General features: G+C 44.8%; 7 protein-coding genes across 17 annotated transcripts in view; 3 read left to right on the forward strand and 4 right to left on the reverse strand.

The window, feature by feature from the left end:
* Positions 1-989: 989 nt before the first annotated feature.
* LOC120444968 lies at positions 990-13,018 on the reverse strand. Of its 2 annotated transcripts, none has more exons than XM_039624984.2 (8): positions 11,255-11,274; positions 10,462-10,753; positions 4,733-4,978; positions 2,529-4,500; positions 2,369-2,467; positions 2,057-2,306; positions 1,907-1,995; positions 990-1,845 (listed from the first exon to the last, which is right to left on the reverse strand). In XM_039624984.2, exons 2-8 carry the CDS (start codon positions 10,625-10,627, stop codon positions 1,632-1,634), a joined length of 3,036 nt encoding a protein of 1,011 aa, XP_039480918.1. In that variant the 5' UTR covers positions 10,628-10,753; positions 11,255-11,274; the 3' UTR covers positions 990-1,631. The 2 variants fall into 2 exon arrangements, with proteins under 2 accessions (XP_039480918.1, XP_039480917.1); XM_039624983.2 differs by lacking the exon at positions 11,255-11,274 and adding an exon at positions 12,367-13,018 and having other exon boundaries at positions 991-1,845.
* LOC120444971 (ELMO domain-containing protein C-like) lies at positions 7,297-18,077 on the forward strand. 3 transcript variants are annotated; one of them, XM_039624989.1, is made up of 2 exons: positions 7,297-7,525; positions 17,548-18,077. In XM_039624989.1, exon 2 carries the CDS (start codon positions 17,705-17,707, stop codon positions 18,041-18,043), a length of 339 nt encoding a protein of 112 aa, XP_039480923.1. In that variant the 5' UTR covers positions 7,297-7,525; positions 17,548-17,704; the 3' UTR covers positions 18,044-18,077. The 3 variants fall into 3 exon arrangements, with proteins under 3 accessions (XP_039480923.1, XP_039480924.1, XP_039480925.1); XM_039624990.1 differs by having other exon boundaries at positions 7,434-7,525; positions 17,558-18,077; XM_039624991.1 differs by lacking the exon at positions 7,297-7,525 and adding an exon at positions 13,006-13,049.
* LOC120444969 (cell wall protein DAN4) lies at positions 13,873-14,383 on the forward strand. Its single transcript, XM_039624987.1, has one exon. It carries the CDS (start codon positions 13,913-13,915, stop codon positions 14,381-14,383), a length of 471 nt encoding a protein of 156 aa, XP_039480921.1. The 5' UTR covers positions 13,873-13,912.
* Positions 15,052-15,539, reverse strand: LOC120444970 (classical arabinogalactan protein 10-like). Its single transcript, XM_039624988.1, has one exon. The coding sequence runs from the start codon at positions 15,454-15,456 to the stop codon at positions 15,061-15,063; it is 396 nt and encodes a 131-aa protein (XP_039480922.1). The 5' UTR covers positions 15,457-15,539; the 3' UTR covers positions 15,052-15,060.
* LOC122756435 (ELMO domain-containing protein C-like) lies at positions 16,631-16,969 on the reverse strand. Its single transcript, XM_044005891.1, has one exon. It carries the CDS (start codon positions 16,967-16,969, stop codon positions 16,631-16,633), a length of 339 nt encoding a protein of 112 aa, XP_043861826.1.
* A 292-nt stretch (positions 18,078-18,369) lies between the features above and the next one.
* Positions 18,370-19,049, forward strand: LOC120445168 (transmembrane protein 14 homolog). The gene is made up of 2 exons (XM_039625348.1): positions 18,370-18,527; positions 18,590-19,049. Exons 1-2 carry the CDS (start codon positions 18,452-18,454, stop codon positions 18,850-18,852), a joined length of 339 nt encoding a protein of 112 aa, XP_039481282.1. The 5' UTR covers positions 18,370-18,451; the 3' UTR covers positions 18,853-19,049.
* Positions 19,050-19,205: 156 nt separating this feature from the next.
* LOC120445421 (venom metalloproteinase 3) overlaps positions 19,206-22,982 on the reverse strand; it is a 45,328-nt gene continuing 41,551 nt past the window's right edge. For 2 of the 8 annotated variants that reach the window (XM_039625840.1, XM_039625841.1), the window contains exons 14-15: positions 21,125-22,201; positions 19,206-19,977 (exon numbers count right to left, since the gene is read on the reverse strand). In XM_039625840.1, coding sequence (XP_039481774.1) covers positions 21,424-22,201 — 778 coding nt within the window. In that variant the 3' untranslated portion in view covers positions 19,206-19,977; positions 21,125-21,423. Of the gene's footprint in view, positions 19,978-21,124; positions 22,823-22,982 lie in introns of all 8 variants that reach the window. The other 6 variants (XM_039625843.1, XM_039625842.1, XM_039625844.1 and 3 more) reach the window with 6 other exon arrangements.

The raw sequence follows: 22,982 nt of genomic DNA on the forward strand, positions 1-22,982 counted from the left end.
AGCGAGTTAGATACCATTGTACATAAAACTAGCGAGCTGTGGCAATTCAAAGATGTGATTTTACCGAATATATATACAGGCACATGTATTCCTTTGCAAATAATTGATACATAGAACAAGTATATATATTTGGCCTAGGTATAATTTACCCTTACACAGAGAATACACAGACTAGACTAAATTAATCGCTTCGCATGTTCTTGCATCAATGGAACGGCGAGTGCAACTTGTAGGTGAAACTCTTTAAGTCATAAGCGCATATTATTAAGACACAAGAGCTCAAACAAGGCTGTTTAAAGTGAGTAAATATGAACGAATTTAACGAAAATACCGCGGTTTTAAGGGTGGCAATGCAATTGCTGGATAAATTAGAAACTAAGCATATTTTAATGTTGAGTGTTTTTTTGTCAAATCATGAATACATATTTTCGAGCAGTGGCTCTTTCTAGAATTAAGCAACAATATACTTAGAAGAAGGCTTACACAACTTTTAAATGGGTGTTCAACAATCCAAATACTCGTACTTGTATATATGACTTTAAATCAAACAATTTCCCGTTGGAAATGATTTTATCCGTCTATTTTTGGTGTCCAGTCTAATCTTGAATGAAAAACGATCGCATAAATACACTAGAAACAAGAAATACATAAGAAACCACAAGAGAGCACCACTTCATAACTTCAAACGAAAGACAAATAAGGCGTAACTCGATTGTACGATTTGGAATCGAAGTACATATTTCTTCTCAGATAAAACACACTATTTACCAACTAACTATAACTATTTACCAACGCTTGTTCTATGTGATAGATCAGCCGAACTGCGATACCCAAAATTTTGTGACTGCTCTTTGGAGATCTCCATCTCGCGCCTAACTTGTATTACTTATATGTAAGCACACAGAATACTAAATGTTTTTATCTTCTTGGTGTTTGGTGTCTAATAAAGCAACCCGAAAAGAAATAGTCCTCTCTAATGTTGGTATATACATGTTTATTCAATTAGATATATAATTTATAATCGTACCATTTCAGTATTCTTTCATTACAATTAGTTCTCATTTACTTAGATTGACTACACAATTTGATAATAATTAAGAAGATTGTTTGGTTAAACTTATATTGAGTTGAATAATCGATTCGGTTTATAAAATATTATGGTTAAAATACAATAAGTTCTCTTTTGATATGGCGACAAAGATATTAGGAAACCTCTAGAAAACTGCATTTAATAATTTCATTACGATTTAATACACATTGGTCCAACGCAGATTTAATTTTAGATTTGTTTGGCGCTGCTCATCGAATTCCACACAGATTCTCAGGCTCGTAACCTTTTCCAGAGAAGAGGGATTCGCTAGATTGCATCGCCAAGGCTTGTCGATTGTTATATAAAAGGAATGGGGCCGGGGGCGAGTAGTTAACAATTGGTAGATCATATATTATTGTTATTGCAATGTTCAACATCTAGGCACAAAATATATTGCTTCTCAATTGGGTATGAAAGTTATTGCAAAGTCGTTAAGCGTCGAGGGACCCAAGGCCAAGCCCCTCGACTATAAAACAAAATAATAATACGTAGTATGTCTGCGCTTTGTTTGTTAGGAATCATTGTTCGAAGGTCGAAATGTTTATGTGGGAGACACACGCTTTGCGGGCGAGTTGCTCAGCAGGGCCGCCTCCTTGGCCCGCTCGTGCTCGTCCTGGAAGAAGATCTTGGTGATGACAACGTCGCCGGTACTCAGGGTCTGCGATTCGGCATCCACCAGCTTCACCACTCGCTTGTCAGTCGTTCGCAGAATGGGCGTCACACTCCGCTCGCCCTGGCAATTGCAGTTCTTAATGCTGTAAGCAGAGTGTTTTAGGAGTTATTATTTATAGGGATAACACCCAGTTTAGCACTTACTTTTTGGATTTCTCGCGTATAATCTGCATATTCTCGGTGGTCGCAATGCTCGAACCCAATTGCTCTTGCATAGAATTAGATGCTATAATCTGAAGAGAAAAAGGCATTAAAGGAATCCTATAAAAGTGAAACGGACTTGTGAGTACTAACTTGTTCACATGGCAGCGAGGTGGCAGTCGTCAGAATGGCCTCCAGCTTGTCAATACGGGCAATGCGATCCATTGACTTGTTCTGGAGAATCTCCTCCAGCATTTGCATGGATTCAGTCAGGCTGGGTGGCTCTGAGCTGAAGCGTGGCGAAAAAGTGCCCGAAAGCGAGTTGTCCGAGGGCACCGAATCCAAACTGGGAAAGGCGTCGTTCTCGTTCGGCTCTGGTTCATCCTCTGAGTCACTTTGATCTCTGGAAGCACAATTAGAATGGTCAGTTGGATGGTTGTTTATTTTGTAATCGGTTGAACCCACTTGTTGGGATTGCCGGCGGACTCCATTTTCTCCAGCTTCTTCGCCACCTTGTAGTAGCCCTTAAGGCGCTCTTTCTCATCCTCTGTCAGGTCCATATAGCTGCAAGTTATTAACAAATGTTATTAACATAGTTGATGTTTAATCGTAGACTATTATTTACCGCAGCAAGCGTATCTCGCGATTGGAGAGCACAATGCTCTTGCTGGTCTGGGCCAGCTTCTGTTTGAGATCGGACACCTCGGTGCTGACCTTGCGCTGCTTCTTGCGTATCTTAACCTCGTTGGGTTTGATCTGCATGAGTATTTGCTCGGTGCACAGCTCGGAGAAGAGAGCCCGATTCTCCTCCTTGATCTGCCGCGCCAGGTTGCCAAAAAGCTGATCGTGGATGAGCACCAGGACATCTCCCGCTGCGTACAGCATCATTTCGCGTGTGAGGGGTCGCTTGGCCCAGAACTTCTGGTCCCTGCGGTAGATCTGCTTCAGCTGATCCTTAATGGGGTTGCAGGGTGCGTTGTACTGCTCGCACAGCGAGTTCAGCGATATGTACTTGGCCTTGTAGACCTGCTTGCCGCTCTCCTGATACTGCAAGATGGCATGTGCCGCCTGTGTGTCGAACACATTCCGCAGCAGGATGCCAAATTGCAGATACAGATTGGCAGCGTCGTTGCGGCAGTCGTGTATCACCTTGATCACCTGGTCGTGCTCCAACACGGTCTTCAGTCCGCCATCGGTGACCATCGCCGGGCAGGACTGCACATCGAACAAGAAGGCTTCGCCCCGAGTCGTTCCAATCTCAATCAGGGTGATCTCCCCCTTCAGGCCCAGATTGATGCCCTCGCAGTCCAGGGAGACCACTATGTTCTCGTTCTTGGCCGCATACTTGAGTATGATGTCGGTCACAAACACCGACTGCTTGACATTCGCTATCACCGTGGTGTTCTGCAGCACCTTTATCTTCCAGGTGTCGCCGACGAAGTAACTATGACTAGGTGAGTGGTTGGCATTGTTCGGATTCGGATTCGCATTCGAGTTGCTATTGGCGTTGTTTGCAGCACTACTGGCATTGTGGTTGGAACTCGTATTGGCAATGGAATGCACGGGACTGGCGTGCGGGGAAGTGGGCCCGCCCTGCTGGTTGGCCAGCGATTGCTTGTCCTTCTCCAGGTTCTCGGCTAGCGTCCGTATAACTAGGGTGTTGATGCGCTGCTTCAGCGTTTGGTTAACACTATTCAAGCGCTGCTCCGCCGGATTCTGTGTCGCCTGCTGCGGCTGCTGCTGCTGATGCTGCTGCGTCTGCAGTTGCTGCGCCTGCTGGCTGGAGTTATTAATGGGCCCGTAGCAGGTGTTCGCACTGGGATAGTTGTTCTCGCACAGGTTCTCCAGCTTCAGCTCCGACATGGGCACGTAGCTGTCGAAGCCAGAGCTTGGCTCCGATTTGGGCTGCCCGTACTGGCCCTGGCTCTGCCCACCCATCACATTCGAAACGGGAGCATTCAGCTTGAAGTTGGGGCAGGCAATGCTGTTGTTGTTATTAATATTGCTGCCGTTGCTGCCATTGTTGTTGTTCGTGTGACCATTACTCCGCAGTGCCGGCGATTGCAGTCTCTGCTGCACCGAGCTGACAACTCCAGCACCTCCAACTCCAACTCCAACTCCAGGTGTTGGTTCCTGCTTGCGAGTGCTGGCGCTGTTGTTATTGTTCAGCGCATTGAATTGCTCCCGGGTTTGCGCCTGTGCCTGCTGGATGTGCGTGTCGCTGAGCTTGGGCTTCTGCAGCAGGGTGACTAGATTGGCCTGGATGTGGAAGCAGTCCGCGAAGAGCTTGAGGAAGGAGCTCAAGTCGCCCGGCGTCTTGAACATGCGCAGCCACTGATCCTGCGGGAAGTTGGTGGTCAGCAGGTGGAACAACTGGTCCACCAGCAACGGTCCCTTCACCTCGATGCACTGGGCAAAGAAGTCCAGCATCTGCTGCGTGCCTCGCGTATCGATGTTCGACTGCGGCAGGTGGAGGCGATCCCGCGCCGGCAGATCCGTCATGTTCTCACAGCCCACCAGCATCACGTAGTCGTCCGTCACCTTAAAGGTGTCCGTGTGTTTCATGAGGAAGTCGGTGAACTCCTTGATGTGTTGACCTGTGTGTGGAAAATGATGAGGGTCAGAGGAAGCTATTGATGCATATGTAGTTACAGTCCAGGCTGCCACTTTAAATGCTAATAAAGACTGGGCCATTGTTCATATTTATCGATTTAATGTCCGAATAATTTGCCGGTGCACAGTAACACCGTCGGTTCGCATTAAGTCCATTAGTTTTGAGTGGCAGCCGGGATTGTGAACACTTCCTTTGCGTCCGTTTATAAAACTCACCCGATATGTGACGCACTTGGGGAGACGCCTGCGAGCGGTGGCCCAGGAGACTGCGAACGGGCACCTCGGCAGCCGCTCCGTACTGCAGCATCTTGTTCTTGAAGTAGTCTTTAGCCTCTTGGATGTAGTCCCGCTTGCCCCCGCAGCCGCCGTCGTCCGCATTGTGGTGCTGATAGGCGTTCACCTGGACGTGGTCGCCGTCCACCAGAAATATCGCCGGGTACTGGGCGAGGAACTTCTTCAGACCTGTCAATCGCCGGAGAAAAGATGTCAATTACAATTAGGTGGCCATTAGGGGTGATCCCTGCCATCGATGCGAGTGGGTGGCTGGTGGCTAATGCAGTAAAAATGTTGCAGCTACGCCAGCGTAATTAATTTACTTTCAATCTGTCAACTCGGAAAGTGCGCTCGAAAGAAGCGTAGGTACTTAGTGCAGCATAGTTGACTAAATCCCGCGCACAACCTGATAGTTTCAACTGCCAACTTTAACAATTCAACAACTGGATTGTGAAAACATTGCTCTGATTCGTGCTTATATCAGCGGCAAACATGTGCCTGGATTCCCATAATTAACAACATTGTTTAATCGCATAACCATCAAATGACGGGCTCACATCCATCCGCATGTGGCACATGTATGTAGATGTCTACGTATGAATAATCATGAGTGTTTTGTACTGCCTGCTTCTGCTTCTGTGTTGTTGATTTGGTTTGTAAAGTTGGCTAAAGTTTCTGGATTCAAAGTTAGTTTACAATTGCATGAATGAGGGAAGCTCTGCCGCAGATTTGACTTTGTGAGTTGCACTGGGAGATTAAATATTTTCATTTCTCTTGAAAATCATTTAGGATTAACACATAGAGTGTAAGAGTGATTTTAGGTACTAATGGTTTGTCTGAACTCGTGTAACATAGTATTTAGAAGCAGCTAACTCTTTTACACTGCTTAATTGTTCTCAGTGTAGTGCCAACCGAATGAAAAGTGAATGCACTCAGGCCGTGGAAACGACTGAGTGAGCCAGCGAACCATTTATTTGATAAATCAGGTCATACTCGTAGTTGCCGCCGCGGCGTCCCAAAACGGGGCATCCCAACCCAACCCACCACTTCCACATCCACCTCCACTTCCAGCTCATCATCCGCAATTGGTAGGAATGCGATGAGCACTAGACTCCATGTGTCCCCACCCCACCCCACCCACAAAGCCATCTGCTGTGCTCGGCATTGTTTGGTTTTGGTTTTGGGTGATATGACGTGACAAGACAACGCGCAGCGATGGATAGATCAGGGGTTTTGTTGCGTGTCACTCGAATTTGGCTCCATAATGCCAGACATGAATTAATTCAATTGCATTTGACACAACTCGGCTGTAGTAAAGTCGCATAAGGAAGCGAGCGCTGATTGATGAAATCGGACTGGCATTATGCAAGGTGTGCGCCAACTAGCTGAAATGCCGACGGATTTGGCCAGTCAATCGTAGTGTAATCCCCGGGCAAACATCTCGTTATCCCAATTCTCGGCTGCCAAATGAGCCACAAAACTGACAAATGGCTAGTAATTTGCACCGCCCAAGGAACAGAGGGTCGAACCAAAAGGGGTGTCGAGCGTAATTCAATTTAATGTTTACTTAGAGAAATTGAAATTTGTGGAACAAATCGAAGTTCATGGCATATCAATATTAATATTTACCGATGGCGGACGCCCAGCACGAATATGTAATGTAATGTGCCCAAATATATACAACTTGGCCACTTGGCGGGCTAATATTTGGATTTGTATTTGTCTGCGGCTGTGTGCTATGTGCTGTGTGCTTAGCCGCAATTCTTGGCAAGCAAACTGTTTTGGCAGCACCCGCCAACGTGAATGTGGAGCAGGTGTTACGGATTTGGGGGGTTTTTTGGGTGCTTTTGGGCGTCTTTGGGGCAGCACTGCCGCATTTTACGGCTCGACCCACTTGGACACATTTTTTTGCGGTGGCAATTTTCAAATGCACCGAGGACACTCGCCATAAATTTATGTATATTTATGCCTTGCCGCTTATTGAAGAAAACGTAAAACGTAAAACCAAACGAAACGAAATGGAAGCATTTCCCCGGGATGTTGTGAATCGAAATGTAAGTGAGGAGCAGCCAGGTAAAGGGTTATGTCTGGCCGTAAACTCCGGATTTTATGACTCACTTGGGGGGCTGGGAGCCATCTCCCCCATCTCCTCCATCCATCTCCTCCAGCATAGACCATTCTCAGGGTCGTGACTTCATTAGGAACTCATTAGTTCCGCCTCATCACAGCGTCCTGGTTGTCAAAACGGGTAGCAGCGATCAATTAGAAACAAATGGCACACTCTTCGCAAATAATGAGTGCCACACTCACTTTCGCCTTAAACAAAATGCTTCGCCCTTTGCAATTAATGTCAAAAATCAATGCGAGTTCCATTTTCTTTCTCTAGAAAAGGAAAAGTTAACTTAAGCATAAAAACCTTGGCTGCACACACGCAATGCCGGGAAATGTGGAACTTGAAGGGGGGATTTCCCGGGTGGATTTCCGCGTGTTTCCGGGGGTTTCAGGGGTTAAGGGGTAGGGAGCACCGGCTGGCAGGCGTTAAAGGATTTCCTCCCCTCGACATAAAATCGTTAAATTTACGACAATGTCAGAACTTCAAATGCGTGGCGAAAACGCAAAAGGTTCAAGCAAAATTAGTTGCCAGATCGAACAGCCAATCACTCTAAAGTCATCTAATCTATACAAAAATGGTTAAAAATTGATAATCAATGAACAGCAAAGAGTTACAGCATTCAGGTAAGTTATTCTACTAAGTTTTTCCATGTATATATTATATAGACAACACTCTATCTTGATTTTCTACTTTTCATTCGGCTGTGCGAATAAACCAACTCTGCCATTAGTTCCAAAATTGATTTCTGTGTAGCTTAAGTATTTATTTCATTTGCTGTGACAACTTTTTGCCAGTTGCCCGTGTGTTTTGTTTGCTTTGGCAATCGATTACGCAAAGCGAAAAAATAAACACACACAGAAAAACAGTTGCGAACCTTCGCAAAAGGCTTGGCCTGTTTTGGTGCGAGTGCTTTTTTTTCCACATATTTTTACTATTTTTTCTATTTTGTATATTTTTCACATTTTGTGTGTGCAATTATTCAAAGCCGCTGGCAAGTCAAAATGGCAAAACGATAAACTGAGAAACTGAGCTAAATGGTCGTGTTTACTTCTGGCAGGCCGTTAAATTAGCAGCGAAATTTAAGCTCGCCATTAACGAGTTTCAGTTCAGCAAACTCTCCAAACTGTTTGTCTAACCCAATAACGACGTTTAAGTTTCTCCCTCTACCTCTTTCTAGAAAATTGCTTTCAACGTTAATTTCCCGAAAATGTTTTCCCCCCCCCGAAAGAGAGAGGGAGGGAGGGAACCCTCATCAATCGCTGGGGAATGGGAATATGCATGGTGGCACACACACACCTCCATTTATTATTGAAGCAACAAATGGATTTGGATGTGGTCTCCGTCTCAGGTCCCCAGAATATCATGCAATTTTATTGAAATTCAATTGAACATTTTTGTCACGTAATCGGCACTTTTCTATTACAAAGTTTCCTGGCCAAAAGCCACATAATAATGGGCAAATCGGATGCGGATGGGTCTATTGTGGGCGGCAGTCGCCGGGGTGCAAAATGCGGTCCCATCGGCCTTAACGGCTTATAAGTTGGGCAAACAACACGTTGACAAAACTGAAGAGGCATAAAATATGTTTGTGATATTGGGATTTCAGCTCAGTCCCACTGGGCTAAAAACCGGGCTTAGTGGCCGAAATGGGGTTGCTAATGTCCAAGGAACTGCTTATCACTAGCTCGATAGTTCCATACTTGGATATCCAACTGACTCTTTCCTATTTATAATTACAAGACCTTGACATTTCCCATTAATTCATTTTCCTAGTCTGTTCTCCTAATCCAGCTGCGATTTGCGTGCCCGCCGTATATTTTCCTGAACTTTCTCCACCTTTTTTTCTATTGCGTTCTTGGCCAAAAGTAAAACCAGCGCTTTAAGTCACAGACTAAACTATTTCTGCGGAAAACGTTGCTCGCCAGGGGTAAACACCATTTGTCTTGGCGGCAGAGTCACGCACATGGGCAAAAAATCAACAAATGTGATAAACATTTTGTTAAATGTTTGTTTTCTTGTTGCAATTAGTGGATTCGAAGAGTGTGAAGGACTAGAGCAGTGTAAGCCAGCTTTGTCACAATTATGGCCAAAAGTTGATATTCTCGAGCAGCTCTTCGATCATAACTTGGCTAAAAGTGAGCGCACAGCAAAGGTTTTGATCTTTTTGTGCAGCTTTTTACATAAACTAACCATTTCTATCACTTTTTTGTTGATTTTCAAAAATTCAAAATTTTCTCATTTTTTGCATTTTTTATAAGGGGTACCATCATCAAATTTTGCAAAAAATGGTCAAAATCAAAAATTTCCAGCTGGTGACATCACTGAATAGGGAATTTTATCACGATTTCAACAAGGTAGGACATTCCATATTTGGTCCACTACTTTTTATTTTATTGACAAAATACTGACATTTTTAGCGAAAAAATCATACAATTATACGTACATGCGTAATGTTCATTTAATTAGCAAAGTTCTAAAACCATTCCCACACAAACTGAAGTTCATGATGATTGTGTGGAGCTAAATGATTTGCTATTAATCCCTGAGGTGCGGAGCCAACAAATGCGTGCCATTTCCTGTGGCTCTTTTTCAAAACCCCCCGCTCCGGAGTGAGAACATCAAACAAATGTTTTCACATATCTCCGGCTCGAGGGAAAGTGCATTGCACCTTCCCAGCTCGCAACTCCCTACTTCCAACTCCCAGCTAAGTGGTGGCTATTTATAAAAACCGAAAGTTGTTTGTTGCGGCTATTTTTAGTCGCTCGCGTTAGTTAACCGTGCACTTTGATAAACAGCGTGGCTCCGAGTTTTTCCATGTGCCGAGTTGTCAATGGAAGTACAACACGTGTACGTAGAGAATCTCGAGTCTTTGCCTGTTTTTCGTAGACCAGTTGTAAAGTAAACCAACACCCATGCCAACACCACTTGTGGAAAACATAATGGGGGGAGCATTATCGATTGCAGCTTGGCGGCGGCTGCAATGAAAGGCGATAAACCCTTGGCATGTTTTTGTGGTTTTTGGCATTGAGATGAACCGGCAGTTGGAAAATGAGGCGGACAGACTCCCCTCCGGCAAACTGGCAATCGCAATCGCAATTGAAATTGCAATTGGAAATGGAAACGGCAATGACATATGCACTTGGACGCCGACCACTCGAAGGCAACATGCACAACACAATCATCGACTGTGACTGTGACAAACAACGCAAACCCGCAGGTGCACAAATATGTTTGTTCCGCAGCCGAACAAGAGTGTCCAGTGTCCACTGTCCACTGTCCACTGTCCATTGCTGCTTTCCACCGCGTGCACGTTTCCAATTTCCCAGGCTCGGCCGGCGACATTTTAAATGAGAGCTGCTTGAATGCCACGGCATTTTCAGCGCACTTTCTTGAGCTTTATTCGATCCAGTTTTCCGATTAAAGAGCGCTGTTTCCAATTCAATCAATATGCCAGACTTTTTTCTTTGCACTTTACTTGCATCTTAGATCTATGGTGTATGTGTAGGCCTATGTTGGATTGCTAGTTTCGAAGTGGCATCTGTATGATTGCTGAACTTACCCGACTGACTGCCCCCGGCGATTTGGCGCATCTCCTTGGTGAACTCCTTGTTGCCGAACTGGCAGGAGAGGTCGTGCACGGTGCGGGGCTCGCCCTTGTCCAGCAGCCGCTCCAGGAAGAAGAGCAGCGTCATGTTGCGTGCCATCTCGTACTCCATGGACTCCATTGCAGGGCCTGCTGTGTCCGCTATCCGCTATCTGATATCTGCTAGTTGCTAGTTGCTATCTGCTATCTGCTATCCGCTATCTGCTCAATTATTAATCCGCCCGAGTACGTCACGTCGGCTGCTTATCTGCGGGTAGAGGGGGAGGGAGGGGAGAGCGTGAGTGAGTGAGGTGAAATGGCCAACACTTATGCAATGCGCCTAGAAAGCCGGCCAAAAGGCAGGGCAGAAACTAGCCAAACCGCAGGCACATATTAGTTTGCACTGGGAGAAACTAGATGAACTCAACTTTCGCATCTCGCGTTTGCCCAACTCAACTTTACTCTATGGTGATTGCAAAAAGTTCATAATTAAAATGATTTTTTTCTCGCTGTGCAGCTTCGTTTCGTTATTTATTTAATACATTTGCACTTTGCCACTTGAGCGGCTGCTGTCGCTCTCTCTTTCCTGCTCGCTATGTGCCTCTCACTCTCTAGCTCGACACTTGTCTTTTGCATTGCATTGTTTTTGTGGCTCGCCTTGCACTAGTTGAAAATATTCGAAGCAGCGGCGGGCTGTTGCAGAGCCATAAACTTTGTTTTGCTTCGTGAATAATTGAGGAGCACAGACTCAAGCGAATGGAGCACGTACGAAGGAGTTGCTTCCGTTCCTAGGGGCTACGACTTCCGTATCCTTGCGGCATGTCCTTGCGCGCCGCTCGAATGTTTGAAATCAACTGGCAGTTTCCTGCGCCCACAACATAAACACCGGCGAATTCAGCCAGCTGACTGTGCGGCGAAAGCAGGAGTCCACGTCACGGCGAATTGGCATCAGTGTTGCCAGCAGAAATTTCGAAGCCGCCAAAATCAGAGACTGAAGTGAAAACTCGCTAATCCAAAATCAGTACATAGAACCGAACAGTAAATGATTGAAAAATTGCGTACTTGCAATGAGCCATTTCAGCTTGACAAGAGCTTATCTACAAAAATCAAACTACCGTAAGATCGCCAGAGGATATTCAACATAGCGATGATGGACTGTATGGGAACGCGCCAATTGGAATTTGCATGGGATTAGTGCAAATACGACTCTGAGCACAATGGGATTTGGTTGGACATTTCGAATGGAATTCGGTGGGAATCAAAAGTTGGCGATCAAAAGTTGGCACCTCGTCGGGGCTATGGCTATATATATCAAGTTTTAGTTTGTTTGTTGCTGCCTCTGCTTTTTGCCGCCGGTTGGCATGTGAAAAGTGCCAGCGCTGCAGAACAGGTGATTGACACAGAAAGAAAGGTACAAATGTGCAGCGGAAATGGAAAATGAAAAGCGCCAGCTCCCAGGAGTGCATATTGCTATTTTGCCAGGCGTAACAGTAGTTGCCACTCATTATTGTTATCCAACAGGAGGGCTGCGAGGGCCAATAAGAAGTGCAGGTGTAGCTGTGTTCGTGCTTTCCAATTGATAAGCAAAAACCGTTGACAACAAATATGTATTGAGAACGGCAACAACAAAGCACACACATTCCAATCAGCCGACGTGTGTGTGTGTGCTGTGCGGTGTACAGGTATTCGTGCGATTGTATGGGTGGCAAAACAAGAAACTCCAGACACACCGATAAAAAGAAGAGTCTTATTAGAAGCGAAAGAGTGGGCAAGTGCGCGATGCGATGACTAAAGAAAGGTAAAAACAATAAAGGAAAGGAAAATAACATCTGCCAGAGAAAACGCGCAAAATATATGCAAAAGAAGAGCAGTTATAATTACCTGTCAGTTAATCACTTGTTTGTCTTTTTGCCTTTTGTTTGTTTAAGTGCACTTGTGATCTATATTTAAATTGATTGACACACACACGCGATACAGATCCTCGCGTTTGGGATTTCTCACCAGATCTGCGATCAGATCTTAGTTTTAGCTTTTCGTGTCACTACTATTATACTATACTGCTATTCCACTGGCGATTTCCAATTGGGCTTCAATTAATTAACATTTTTCGGCGCAATTAACCCATACACTTGCAGAAAAACTGCGACGAAAGCAGTTAGTTATTTTCGTAGCTATGTTGCTGCTGTTGTTGTTGTATCACTCACACTCATGCACTCATGCACACATATGCGCGCTGGTCAGGTAGGTTATGTAGGTGTATGTGTGTGAGTGTGTTTGTTAGGCACTTTGAACTGAAGGTTGGTAAAAAGTGTAAAAACCACTTGTTGCACCGTTTTAAAGGCACTTATCCAATTGGAGAATGGTGCACGTGAATTTGCGACTCCGGCCGGTTGGCGGGCAACTAAAACGCACTCGCTGGCAGGTAAAAAACGAACAATTGGCACGGTTTTCGGAGCGGAGCGATGCGATATGATGATGACAGCGCCAACGCGAACACACGAACACAAGCGCAGCGAAAAACACCAACGAATCGAATTTAGAAGGCGGGCGGCGAAGCGAAGACGGTGAGTGGTGTGGCCAGTGCGTAGTCGGGGCGGAAATACCAGCCAGCGGTTCGGTTGGTATTTTATGAGACGAGTGGCAACGTTGCGTGGCGTGACCGTTACGCAGTGTGACCGTTGCTTCGATTTGCTTTTGATTTTCAAAATAGAATAGAATATAATTCTGAAAAATAGAAGCCTATTTTCTTTAAGATTCCACAGAATAACATTGTGTCTATTATTATATTTATTTATTCAGCTTCAGTCATTTTAAGTTCATTCTTTAAAGAGTTGGCGTTATTTTATCTGAATTGATTTTATTTACTCCCTCAAAAATCATGTCATAAAGAATATAAGAAATTTGTATGCAATGCATATACATGTTGTGTTGAGGGATCATCTTTTTCCTAAATTATAGTACTTGCTGCAGTAAAAATCCCACAATAAGCCTACTTTTTGACCCTTTATTAAAACGTTCAAGGCAGTGCTATCTTACTTTGAAACATCCTTCATAATATCTAAGAGCCACATACGCATCTGTTGCTATGTAAATAAGGCAAAGTGTTAAAGCACTGAAAGAATGGCTGAATGGCTATAGAAAAGAACACAAAACAATATCCGAGTTGCCTGTGTTTGCACACTTGCTAAGAAAAAGCTAACTAACAAATCCACAATTCCCCCATTGTTAACTTGGCCAAATAAAAGTATTTTCGGCAGTAATCTGCCAAATTGTCAGTAGGAGCCACGTGCTGCATATGACGATTGATAGCCCACACACACATTCTGAAAATGGGTCGAAATAATTTTAGGTGATGCGTATAAATACGCCAATTAAAATCATAGAAGATACAGTACTTGAGTACAGTGTTCAACGGACGGAGCTTAAGATGCGATTCCAATTCATTCTGGCCTTTGGTCTTGTCGTCCTCGTCGCTTATGGTGGCACCACTGGCACCACCACCGGCACCACGGGCACCACTGGCACCACAGGCACCACAGGCACCACTGGCACCACGGGCACCACTGGCACCACAGGCACCACAGGCACCACAGGCACCACTGGCACCACTGGCACCACTGGCACCACAGGCACCACCGGCACTCCCAGCTCGTCCACCACCAGCTCTAGCACCCCCAGCACTTCATCCTCGACCAGTCCTTCTTCTCCCACAACCTCCACTTCTCCAACTACCAGCTCCCCCTCTTCCAGCGACTCCTCGTCCTCCGGCTCCAGCAGCAGCTCCTCGTCGGCCAAGCAGAGGCGCAGGGAGAGACGTCGCCGCGAGAGGCGTCGTGAGAAGCGCCAGGAGAGACGCCGGGAGAGGCAGCGCCGGCGCCAACAGAACCGCCGCGGCTAAGATGGGAAGCCCAGCTCATAAGAAATGGTTATCTAAAGGCAAATAAATCGATTATATGAAAACGAAACACTAGAAGTGCGAAAATCTTTTATGAATGCTCCATAGACGGCAATTTTGTTTAGCATACTTTTGGATTCCGTTAGAGAAATGTTTTCAGCCCTCCTCAAAATTTTCAGTATGTACCATCAAACTTCCATAGCTTTCTCGCCAAACTGGGCGTGGATCATCCAAACCAAAGCACGAAGTTCTAATTCGTTACTTAATTAGTAATACAATAAGGCTTTTTTGATTGGCTGGCTCAATGTATTCATAGCATATGTGCAAACACAGCTCATTGTTCTTCAAATATGTGAATATTAAGCCTTTTGCACAGTAAGCCCTATTTAAATAACCTTTAGAAGGCATAGATAAAGATCAAGATGGCTCATTGTATCTACAAGAAGAATGAATTCTATATCAAAGAAAACTTAGCACTTAATCCCAATAAAAACTTCCTTTAGAAAATTAAGTTCGAGTTCCACTACTTCGAACTGTAGGATTCTTCAGTACAGAAAATAGTGTAGCATCTTTCTCCTTTTTAAAGAGTAAAAGTATCCACTCCCCAGCATTACTGTGATAACTACGAATATTGCTTTTGCATATGCATTTATTTCTTTTTGGCCATTTTATTGTTCGGCTTATCCCAAATGTTGGCGCCTCCTGTTCGCACGTCTCTCCTGGCGTCTCTCCTGCTGCCTCTCCCAGCGAATCTCCTGGCGCCTCTCCTGCCGCCTAAGCCGGCGGAGCCTGCGAAGCCTGCGCCTCAGCCTATCCACCTCCTCGCTGTCGGAGGATTCGCTCGAGGAGGATTCAGTGGTGGATGTTGTGCTGGGGACAACCGGGGAAGCGGTCGTCGTCGTAGTCGTAGTCGTGGGCGAAGCCGACGGGCTTGGTGAAGGCGATGGCGACGGACTTGGCGATGGCGACGGGCTTGGAGATGGCGATGGCGATGGCGACGGACTTGGAGATGTAGCGGCGTAGGCGGTTGCAACCAGGGCCAAAAGACCAAAGGCGATTACGAATGGGGAACGCATCTTCAGCTCAGCTTGTCACAAAATGGAGTACTGTGTAGATGGTAGTTTAAGTCCGAGTATTTATAGGCCAGATAGATCCACTTGATTCGCTTTAATTGCTGATTCTGTGTTTGCTTTGAATGTTTTACAGTACTCTTTACATACTTGTCTAGACAAATAGAACAAATTCAACAAGAGGAATCTCTACAGTCGAGTGTTCCGACTATCTGATACCCGTTACTCAGCTAGTGGAAGTGAGAAGGAGAAATTTCAACACTGACAGTTTTTAGGTTATTTGTGGGCGTTAGAGTGGGCGTGGCAACATGGGTCAACATGCGTTTATATCTCTGGAAACTGTGTGCCTAATCTTAACTCTCTAGCTTCCATAGTTCCTCCGCTATTGATCCGATCAAGAATATAATATAAATAATATATAATATTATATAGTCGGAAATGCTTCCTTCTGCCTGTTACATACTTTTCAACGAACCTAGTATACCCTTTCACTCTACGAGTAACGGGTATAATAAAAAGACGAGACAATCTTTTGTGTAAAAGCGAAAACTGTAGATGGCTGTGGAAAGTTCTAATTCGTTACTAAATAAACAATACGGATTTTTTGATTGGCTGTCTCAATGTATTCATAGCATATGTGCAAACACAGCCCATTGTTTATCAAATAGATAAATATGTTGAGCCTTTTGCACAGTAATCCATATTCAAACTACCTATAGTAAGCATACACAATGATCTAGATCGCTTAAGATGATATGATGGCATAAAGAATTAACACTAAATAAAAGAAAATCTAACATAAACTCCATGATCTAGATGGCTTAGGATGACTTGGTGGCATGAAAAATTAATTCTCAATAACAGAAAAGCTAACATAAACTCCCAATGATCACTTACATTAGAGAATTGCTAAGCGATTAAGTTCGCGCTCCACTACTTCGTACTGAAGGAATATTCAGTAGAGAAAATTGTGGAGCATCTTTCTCCTTTTCAGAGACGGACCCAAATATTAAGTTTCTATGTCTGACAAACCCTTCGGTCAAAATGTTTTCCATGGCCTTTAGAAGTACCAACTCCCCACCAATATTTTGATAACTAAAATGATTGCTTTTCTATATGCATTTATTTCTCAATTTGACCCTTTCATTGTTCCATTTAACCACACCGACAGTTTATCTGTTTAACCCCTACGATGGCGCCTTCTTTCCGAACGTTTCTCCGCGCGCTTTTCCTGCCTCTCCCGGCGAATCTCCTGGCGCCTCGCCTGACGCCTCTCCTGACGCCTCAGCCTGCGAAGCTTGCGCCTCAGCTTCTTCACCTCCTCGCTGTCGGAGCTCGAGGAGGAGTCAGTAGCACTCTCGGTGGGGGTGGGGACCGTCGTGGTTGTGGTAGTCGTCGTGGTGGTGGTGGTGGTAGTGGCCGAAGTGGAGTTGCTGGCTGTTGAAGTTGAATTAGAGGCACCATAGACGGTCGCCACGAGGACAGCAAGACCAAAGGCCAGGACGAAGTTGAATCTCATCTTGATGTCTTTCTGTTAAACAATGTACTCAAGTACTGACAAACTCCGGATCTAAGTGGGGTATTTATATATATTTATAGGGTCTATCTGGAGGTGTTTGTTCCAAAATCTGAATCTGAGCGAGGTATACATTTGATCTTAAAATGTGGTTTTGTTGAACAAGTCTGGAAATGGATGTGGAAAGTTCCTATGTTTTTTTTGTTTGTTTTTTTTTAGCAATGGAGCTACTGTTTGCGCCGTGCTATTTTTAGCGGATGTGCAAATACAGGCCTAGAAGAAAGCGCTTAGCTTAGACGACCTTTATGATAGAACATTCGCTATAAAGCATCAATGTTATATTATAATAATTATTCTTATAATATATTATAGTAAGAAAGGCTGCGATGTAAACCTTTCTCTCCCTTAACATATAAACTGATTGTTTCTATTCCACTTAATTGTTTTATTCATAAACATTCTCTATAGTCACTTGTTATCCAAACACTATATTTGATTTTGTCTACGCTTGGAAACTGTTTCAAAAGTCAACAACTGCTTCAATGTTTAACTTCACAAGAACAACATGTTCAACTTTTCAGACTTTTTCAGCCAAACACTGATCCACGTGCCAGAAGCTGAGATGTAGACCACGCTTAGCTTCAGATTCAGACAAAACCTTTTCAGCCCTATAAATACCCCACTCGGATCCGGAGTCTGTCAGTACTTGAGTACAGTGTTCAACAGACAGACATCAAGATGAGATTCAACTTCGTCCTGGCCTTTGGTCTTGCTGTCCTCGTGGCGACCGTCTATGGTGCCTCTAATTCAACTTCAACAGCCAGCAACTCCACTTCGGCCACTACCACCACCACCACCACGACGACTACCACAACCACGACGGTCCCCACCCCCACCGAGAGTGCTACTGACTCCTCCTCGAGCTCCGACAGCGAGGAGGTGAAGAAGCTGAGGCGCAAGCTTCGCAGGCTGAGGCGTCAGGAGAGGCGTCAGGCGAGGCGCCAGGAGATTCGCCGGGAGAGGCAGGAAAAGCGCGCGGAGAAACGTTCGGAAAGAAGGCGCCATCGTAGGGGTTAAACAGATAAACTGTCGGTGTTTTTAAATGGAACAATGAAAGGGTCAAATTAAGAAATAAATGCATATAAAAAGCAATCATTTTAGTTATCACAGTATTGGTGTGGAGTTGGTTCTTCTAAAATGGTGGTAATAGAAGAGTGGTCCGTTTAGTCTGTCGTGTCCGCCCTCAATTGTAATGACTTTTAGGCTCTACGAACTTTCCTAACATTCGAATGTATATTCTGATTGGGAAGTTTGTTGCAGAAATGAATTTTAAAAAGACCGCCAAACGGTGCTGCCAGATGGTCGAATGTCGTACGCTGCAAAGCTGATTTTCGTTCTTCAAAGGAAAGGTCATACTTACACCTCCACTTGCCACCAAAACAAAGGTTAGCTCGTAATTTAATCAAAATAAAATAGTAAATCAAAATGCCGGTGGATTGGTTCGGATATGTGTACGCAGCCACGGTTGCCGCCGGAGGCATCATGGGTTTCGCCAAGGCGGGTGAGTGGGCAGCCCCCGGACCACTGGTCATGTCGATTGTGCAACCTATGTGTGTATTCCAGGTTCCATTCCCTCGCTGGGTGCCGGTCTGGCCTTCGGAGCGCTGCTCGGCTATGGGGCCCACCTGAACTCCCAGGACACGCCACGCCCCCTGCTGCAGCTGGGCACCTCCTTGTTCCTGGCCGGCATGATGGGCGCCCGCTGGAACCGATCCGGAAAACTAATGCCCGCCGGCATGGTCTGCATGCTGTCCGTGGCCGCCTTGGTCAAGAATGTGGCCACCTACAATCGCTACCTACTGCCCACCCCCACAAAGGCCCCTTAAGCTGATTCCCCTGCCATGGATGCCCCTGCAAACATGCTGGACTTGCCAGGAGATTACCCTACCTTAACTTTTCATTCGTATTGAATAGGTTTTCTACTTTTTTGGTGATTGGATCTTTAGTAATGCGCTGTGTCACTTCTAGATAGTGATAAGAAACTGTACTTGCTGCAAATATATTTTATCACCTATGCTTTTAACTGAGGAAGTTTTTTTAGTCGGTTCTTCTGTTCGCAATGACCACAATGTCAATTTTCATAGCATACTTTCAGGCAGCTCCTCAACTTTCCAGTTCGCATGTAATAAAGAAAATTACCATTTTGTAATTTCAAATCTTTTATGTATATTTATTCTTTAACTTAGTTTTTGTTTCTTTTGTGTGTCTGATAAATTTACAGTTTCATTTATTATAAGATGTTCAGTTAACTACAACTAAAACTTAGCTATTACATTTTGTTGCTGTATAAAGAGAGCATTAGGCTAGGTAAACGTAGAGTGATGAATTTCTTTAGAATTTAGGCTTCTAACAAATTTAATACGATAATGAAGTGAATAATTTGAGTTTTCTTGTAGGCAAAGTGCGGCAAGGTAGGTGTATTATTGATTCGCCACCTTTCTAGCATTTTCCCAACAGGAAACGATAAATATTTGTTAAGTAAAGAGTACAAATTATATATGTTTATCACATTGGAAAGTGGGATTATTATTAAATTTCCTTTCGATTGATTTGTGGCTCAAAGAATAATTTAGGTTGTCTGCCGAAAGTGCATAGTGTGTAGATGAACTTTTTACAGAATTATATATGTACTATTTTACAACATTTTTTGCATTTTGCATTAAATTAGATTACATAATATATGCGTGTACTGAACATAACAACTTTGCTCGGCTGCTGCGTTGCACTCAGCAAACAGACAATATTTTTAAATTAGTTGCGGCTAGAACTAACAACAAATCAATAGGGTTTCGTACAGAGTATAATAGTAATAAATTCTAGCTAAAAACACTTTAAGCTGCAAACATTCCTTCCAATTTCGATGGCAGTGACGTCTGCGTGCCAGTTCCAAACGTTCCCCAATGCGGCTGCATTGCACTTTCACTAGAACGGAAACAGCTTCCAGTTAACCACTGTGGATGCCGGATGCGGAATGCGGGAACGGAACGAAAATGGAAGCGAGGAAGAAAGAGAGAAAAACTCAGGAAATTAGTAATGATGGTAGAATACAATTCTCGTGGGGCGTGCAAGAATAATGGGCTAATTTGGGAGGTTTATTTCGTATGCAATAGATAAATATTTTTGCAGACGCCGGCCATTTTGAATTGTGTGGGTGGTTGTGTGGTATGTGCGTGTGTTCCATTCCATGCGTTTCCACTTGCCAAATTACTCTGTTTCACTCTTGCCATTTTGCTGTCTAATTATTTTGTTTTTAGTATGCACAATGCGTTCTTGATTCCATGCCACTCTTGAGATCAAATTGAATACTTAGGTGCTACAGTTAAAGATGTTCTGATATAGATAAAGTTTCGATCGGTTTTGCCTTCAAACAGTGTGTATGCATGTGTGGTGGTGTGAGAGAAAGAGCGTGTATGTTTGTATGCTGGTGTGTTTTGGTGTGTTTTGCATGTTTCAATGCCAATTGGTTTCTAGTTCGATTTTATAGTTTTTTTTTTAATGTATGGGGGGCGAGTGTTCTATGCAATTTGAAAAAAATAAACCGCGCAATTAGGGAAAGAATCAGCGATCGTCGAACTCGATAGATAGGTGGTATGAGAGAATTCTTCAAGCATGCTTTATGAGATCTGCGGATGTGTGAATGCAAATGTCCTAGCCGAGCTGTGCCCGCCTTTCGGAGGCAATGATTTCGTTTCGTTTCGTTTCGAATCGGGGGTGGTCTGAAATGAAATTCTAGGTTACGCTTAAGGTCATGCCAATGTAAGATTCAAGAACTACTGTTCGGAGCGCTTTCAGGGCGACTCCGTGCTACGGGATTAGGTATGATCGATGCAATGCCAGATGCCAAATGCTTAAAGTACGTGGGTAATCCATATTATAGCTATGTAAATGGACCGTTACGCATGAGTTTAGCACTTGCACTTCGATGCGTCGACCTTGACAACCAGGATTATGCATTTATTAGAGGCCAGGCAGCGTGGTAGATAATAATACTGCTATGACTATCGCGCATCCATGCTCTACGGTACTCTAGGCCAAAGCTTTAGACTACTAGGGGGAGTAAGGAACCCGACTTGAATGCTGGATTGGTTTTGGGCTTACCGCACGCAAGGATAACGAATCGGTAACGGTTTCGATTTCAGTTTCGGTATCGGTATCGGTATCAATCGGTTTGAAATTGTGTGTGATGCGTGTTGCGTTGTATAGTGTGTGTGGTCTTGTTTTTGATGTTGGATGGGGAGCCTTCGGTTCTTTCGGATGTTTGGTTTCGGTTTGGTTTCGCAAGCAGCTTTATGGATCGGATCTGTGTTTCTTTCTGTCTGGCTAGCAGTAGGTAGAGTAGCTTATGCTAATTGGTATCGGGGTTGTCTGCCACATCCTCAGATCGTTTGCGTTTGCGTTTACATGACTCGTGTGCGGCGTATGAGTTTTTGTGTCTTGATTTTGGGTTTCTTGGCGCTCTCCGTGGTGCTCGACGCACTGCTACTGTTGTCCAACACCGCTGGCAGATTGTTTGTGGTGTCGCCAATGTAGTTTGTCGCATACTGCTGCTGCTGCTGCTGCTGCTGGGACTGACTACTGCTGTTATTACTACTGCTACTACTAGTTTTGTATGCCTTAAGACTACTCCGATGGGGCGTACGTTTCAGAAAGTGGCTTCCATCGGCTTGCTGCGCCAGCTGCTGCGCCTGTTGCTGCTGCTGCTGCACTTGCTGCGAATGCTGCTGCTGCTTGCTGCTTGTTGCGGAGCTGACGGATGACGACACGGAGGTGGCGGTGCTGCTGCTGCTGGCAGATCCACCGTCATGCAAGGCTTGCAGTTTTTTAAAGTACGCATCGAGAAATGATGATGTGGTTATCGGTTTGGCGTTGCTTGGTGTGGGTTTTGCTGATGTTGCCGATGTTGCTGGTGTTGCTGGTGTTGCCGGTGTTGCTGATTTCTGCGCAGCACTTGTTGCTGCTGTGGGTGTTGTGGGGAACTTACGTTTTTGCCGCTCAATCGCTTCATTGCTCTGAATGCCGGCAGTCGCCTCGTTCTCCTCATCGGGCAGCCCATCCTGGAGTTGCTGCTGCACCTGCTGCTGTCTCTGGTTCTCGTCCTTGTTGCTCGGCGCCTGTGGCTTTGCCCCATTGCTGTTGCTGTTGCTGTTGGTGCTGCTGCTGCTGCTGCTGGTTACACTATAATTTGTAAGGCGTTTTTGAACCAAGGGGATTTCGACTATCGACTGTTGTTGTTGTGACTGCTGTTGCTGTTGTTCTGGTTGCAATTTGGTAGCATGTTGTTGTGTCTGTAGCATGTGTAAATAGTATTCGATTTGTTTGCGTAGTTCGTGTGTATAGATTTGGAAAAGGTTCGGTGTTTGTGTGGTTGTTCTTGTTGTTGTTGGCCTGCGTGTTGATGTTGCTGCGGAATCAGCGTTGGTGTTCGTGCTGCTACTGCTGCTGCTGCTGACGCTGCTGCTGATGCGCGTCGTGACCAGCACGCCATTGTCCTGCACCCACTGTCGTTCGGGAAGGCTGCGATGCAGATAGCCAAAGGACTTGGACTTTGGCTTGGCGGTGCTTGTGGAGCTTGTGGTGCGCACAGTGGTTGTCGTCGTGGTTCTGGCGGTTGTTGTCGACTGCACAGCAGCGGCGCCAGCTGCAGAGCTCTGCTCGACCTGGTTGTCCTCCTGCTCCTCGCTGCTAGTGTTGCCCTCATCCTGATCCTCAACACTCTCAGTCTCGTCCTCTTGGGACTCGGTCTCCTCACTACTACTCTCAATATCCTCAGTTGCATCTTTCTTGTTGTCGATTTTACTAATGTTGTTGTTGTGGTGGTTTGTTTGTTGTATTTTTGGGTGTTGGTATTGTTGTTGTACCGAATTGGTGTGTAAGGGTGTAAAAGTTTGTATATTAAAAATTTGCATTCTGAGTGTATTCGTGTACTTGGAACTCAATTATTTTGTGTTTTTTGTTT

The sequence above is a fragment of the Drosophila santomea genome, chromosome 2R, assembly GCF_016746245.2.
Source record: "Drosophila santomea strain STO CAGO 1482 chromosome 2R, Prin_Dsan_1.1, whole genome shotgun sequence".
Lineage (NCBI taxonomy): Eukaryota > Metazoa > Arthropoda > Insecta > Diptera > Drosophilidae > Drosophila > Drosophila santomea.

Coding starts and splice junctions, on each gene's coding strand:
- LOC120444968 (XM_039624984.2), bottom strand. CDS start 10,627: ATGGAGTCCATGGAGTACGAGATGGCACGCAACATGACGCTGCTCTTC. Junction 1,996..2,056: donor CCTCGCTGCCATGTGAACAA/GTTAGTACTCAC, acceptor TTTTCTCTTCAG/ATTATAGCATCTAATTCTAT. Junction 1,846..1,906: donor ATACGCGAGAAATCCAAAAA/GTAAGTGCTAAA, acceptor CTCTGCTTACAG/CATTAAGAACTGCAATTGCC.
- LOC120444969 (XM_039624987.1), top strand. CDS start 13,913: ATGCGATTCCAATTCATTCTGGCCTTTGGTCTTGTCGTCCTCGTCGCT.
- LOC120444970 (XM_039624988.1), bottom strand. CDS start 15,456: ATGCGTTCCCCATTCGTAATCGCCTTTGGTCTTTTGGCCCTGGTTGCA.
- LOC122756435 (XM_044005891.1), bottom strand. CDS start 16,969: ATGAGATTCAACTTCGTCCTGGCCTTTGGTCTTGCTGTCCTCGTGGCG.
- LOC120444971 (XM_039624989.1), top strand. CDS start 17,705: ATGAGATTCAACTTCGTCCTGGCCTTTGGTCTTGCTGTCCTCGTGGCG.
- LOC120445168 (XM_039625348.1), top strand. CDS start 18,452: ATGCCGGTGGATTGGTTCGGATATGTGTACGCAGCCACGGTTGCCGCC. Junction 18,528..18,589: donor CATGGGTTTCGCCAAGGCGG/GTGAGTGGGCAG, acceptor TGTGTATTCCAG/GTTCCATTCCCTCGCTGGGT.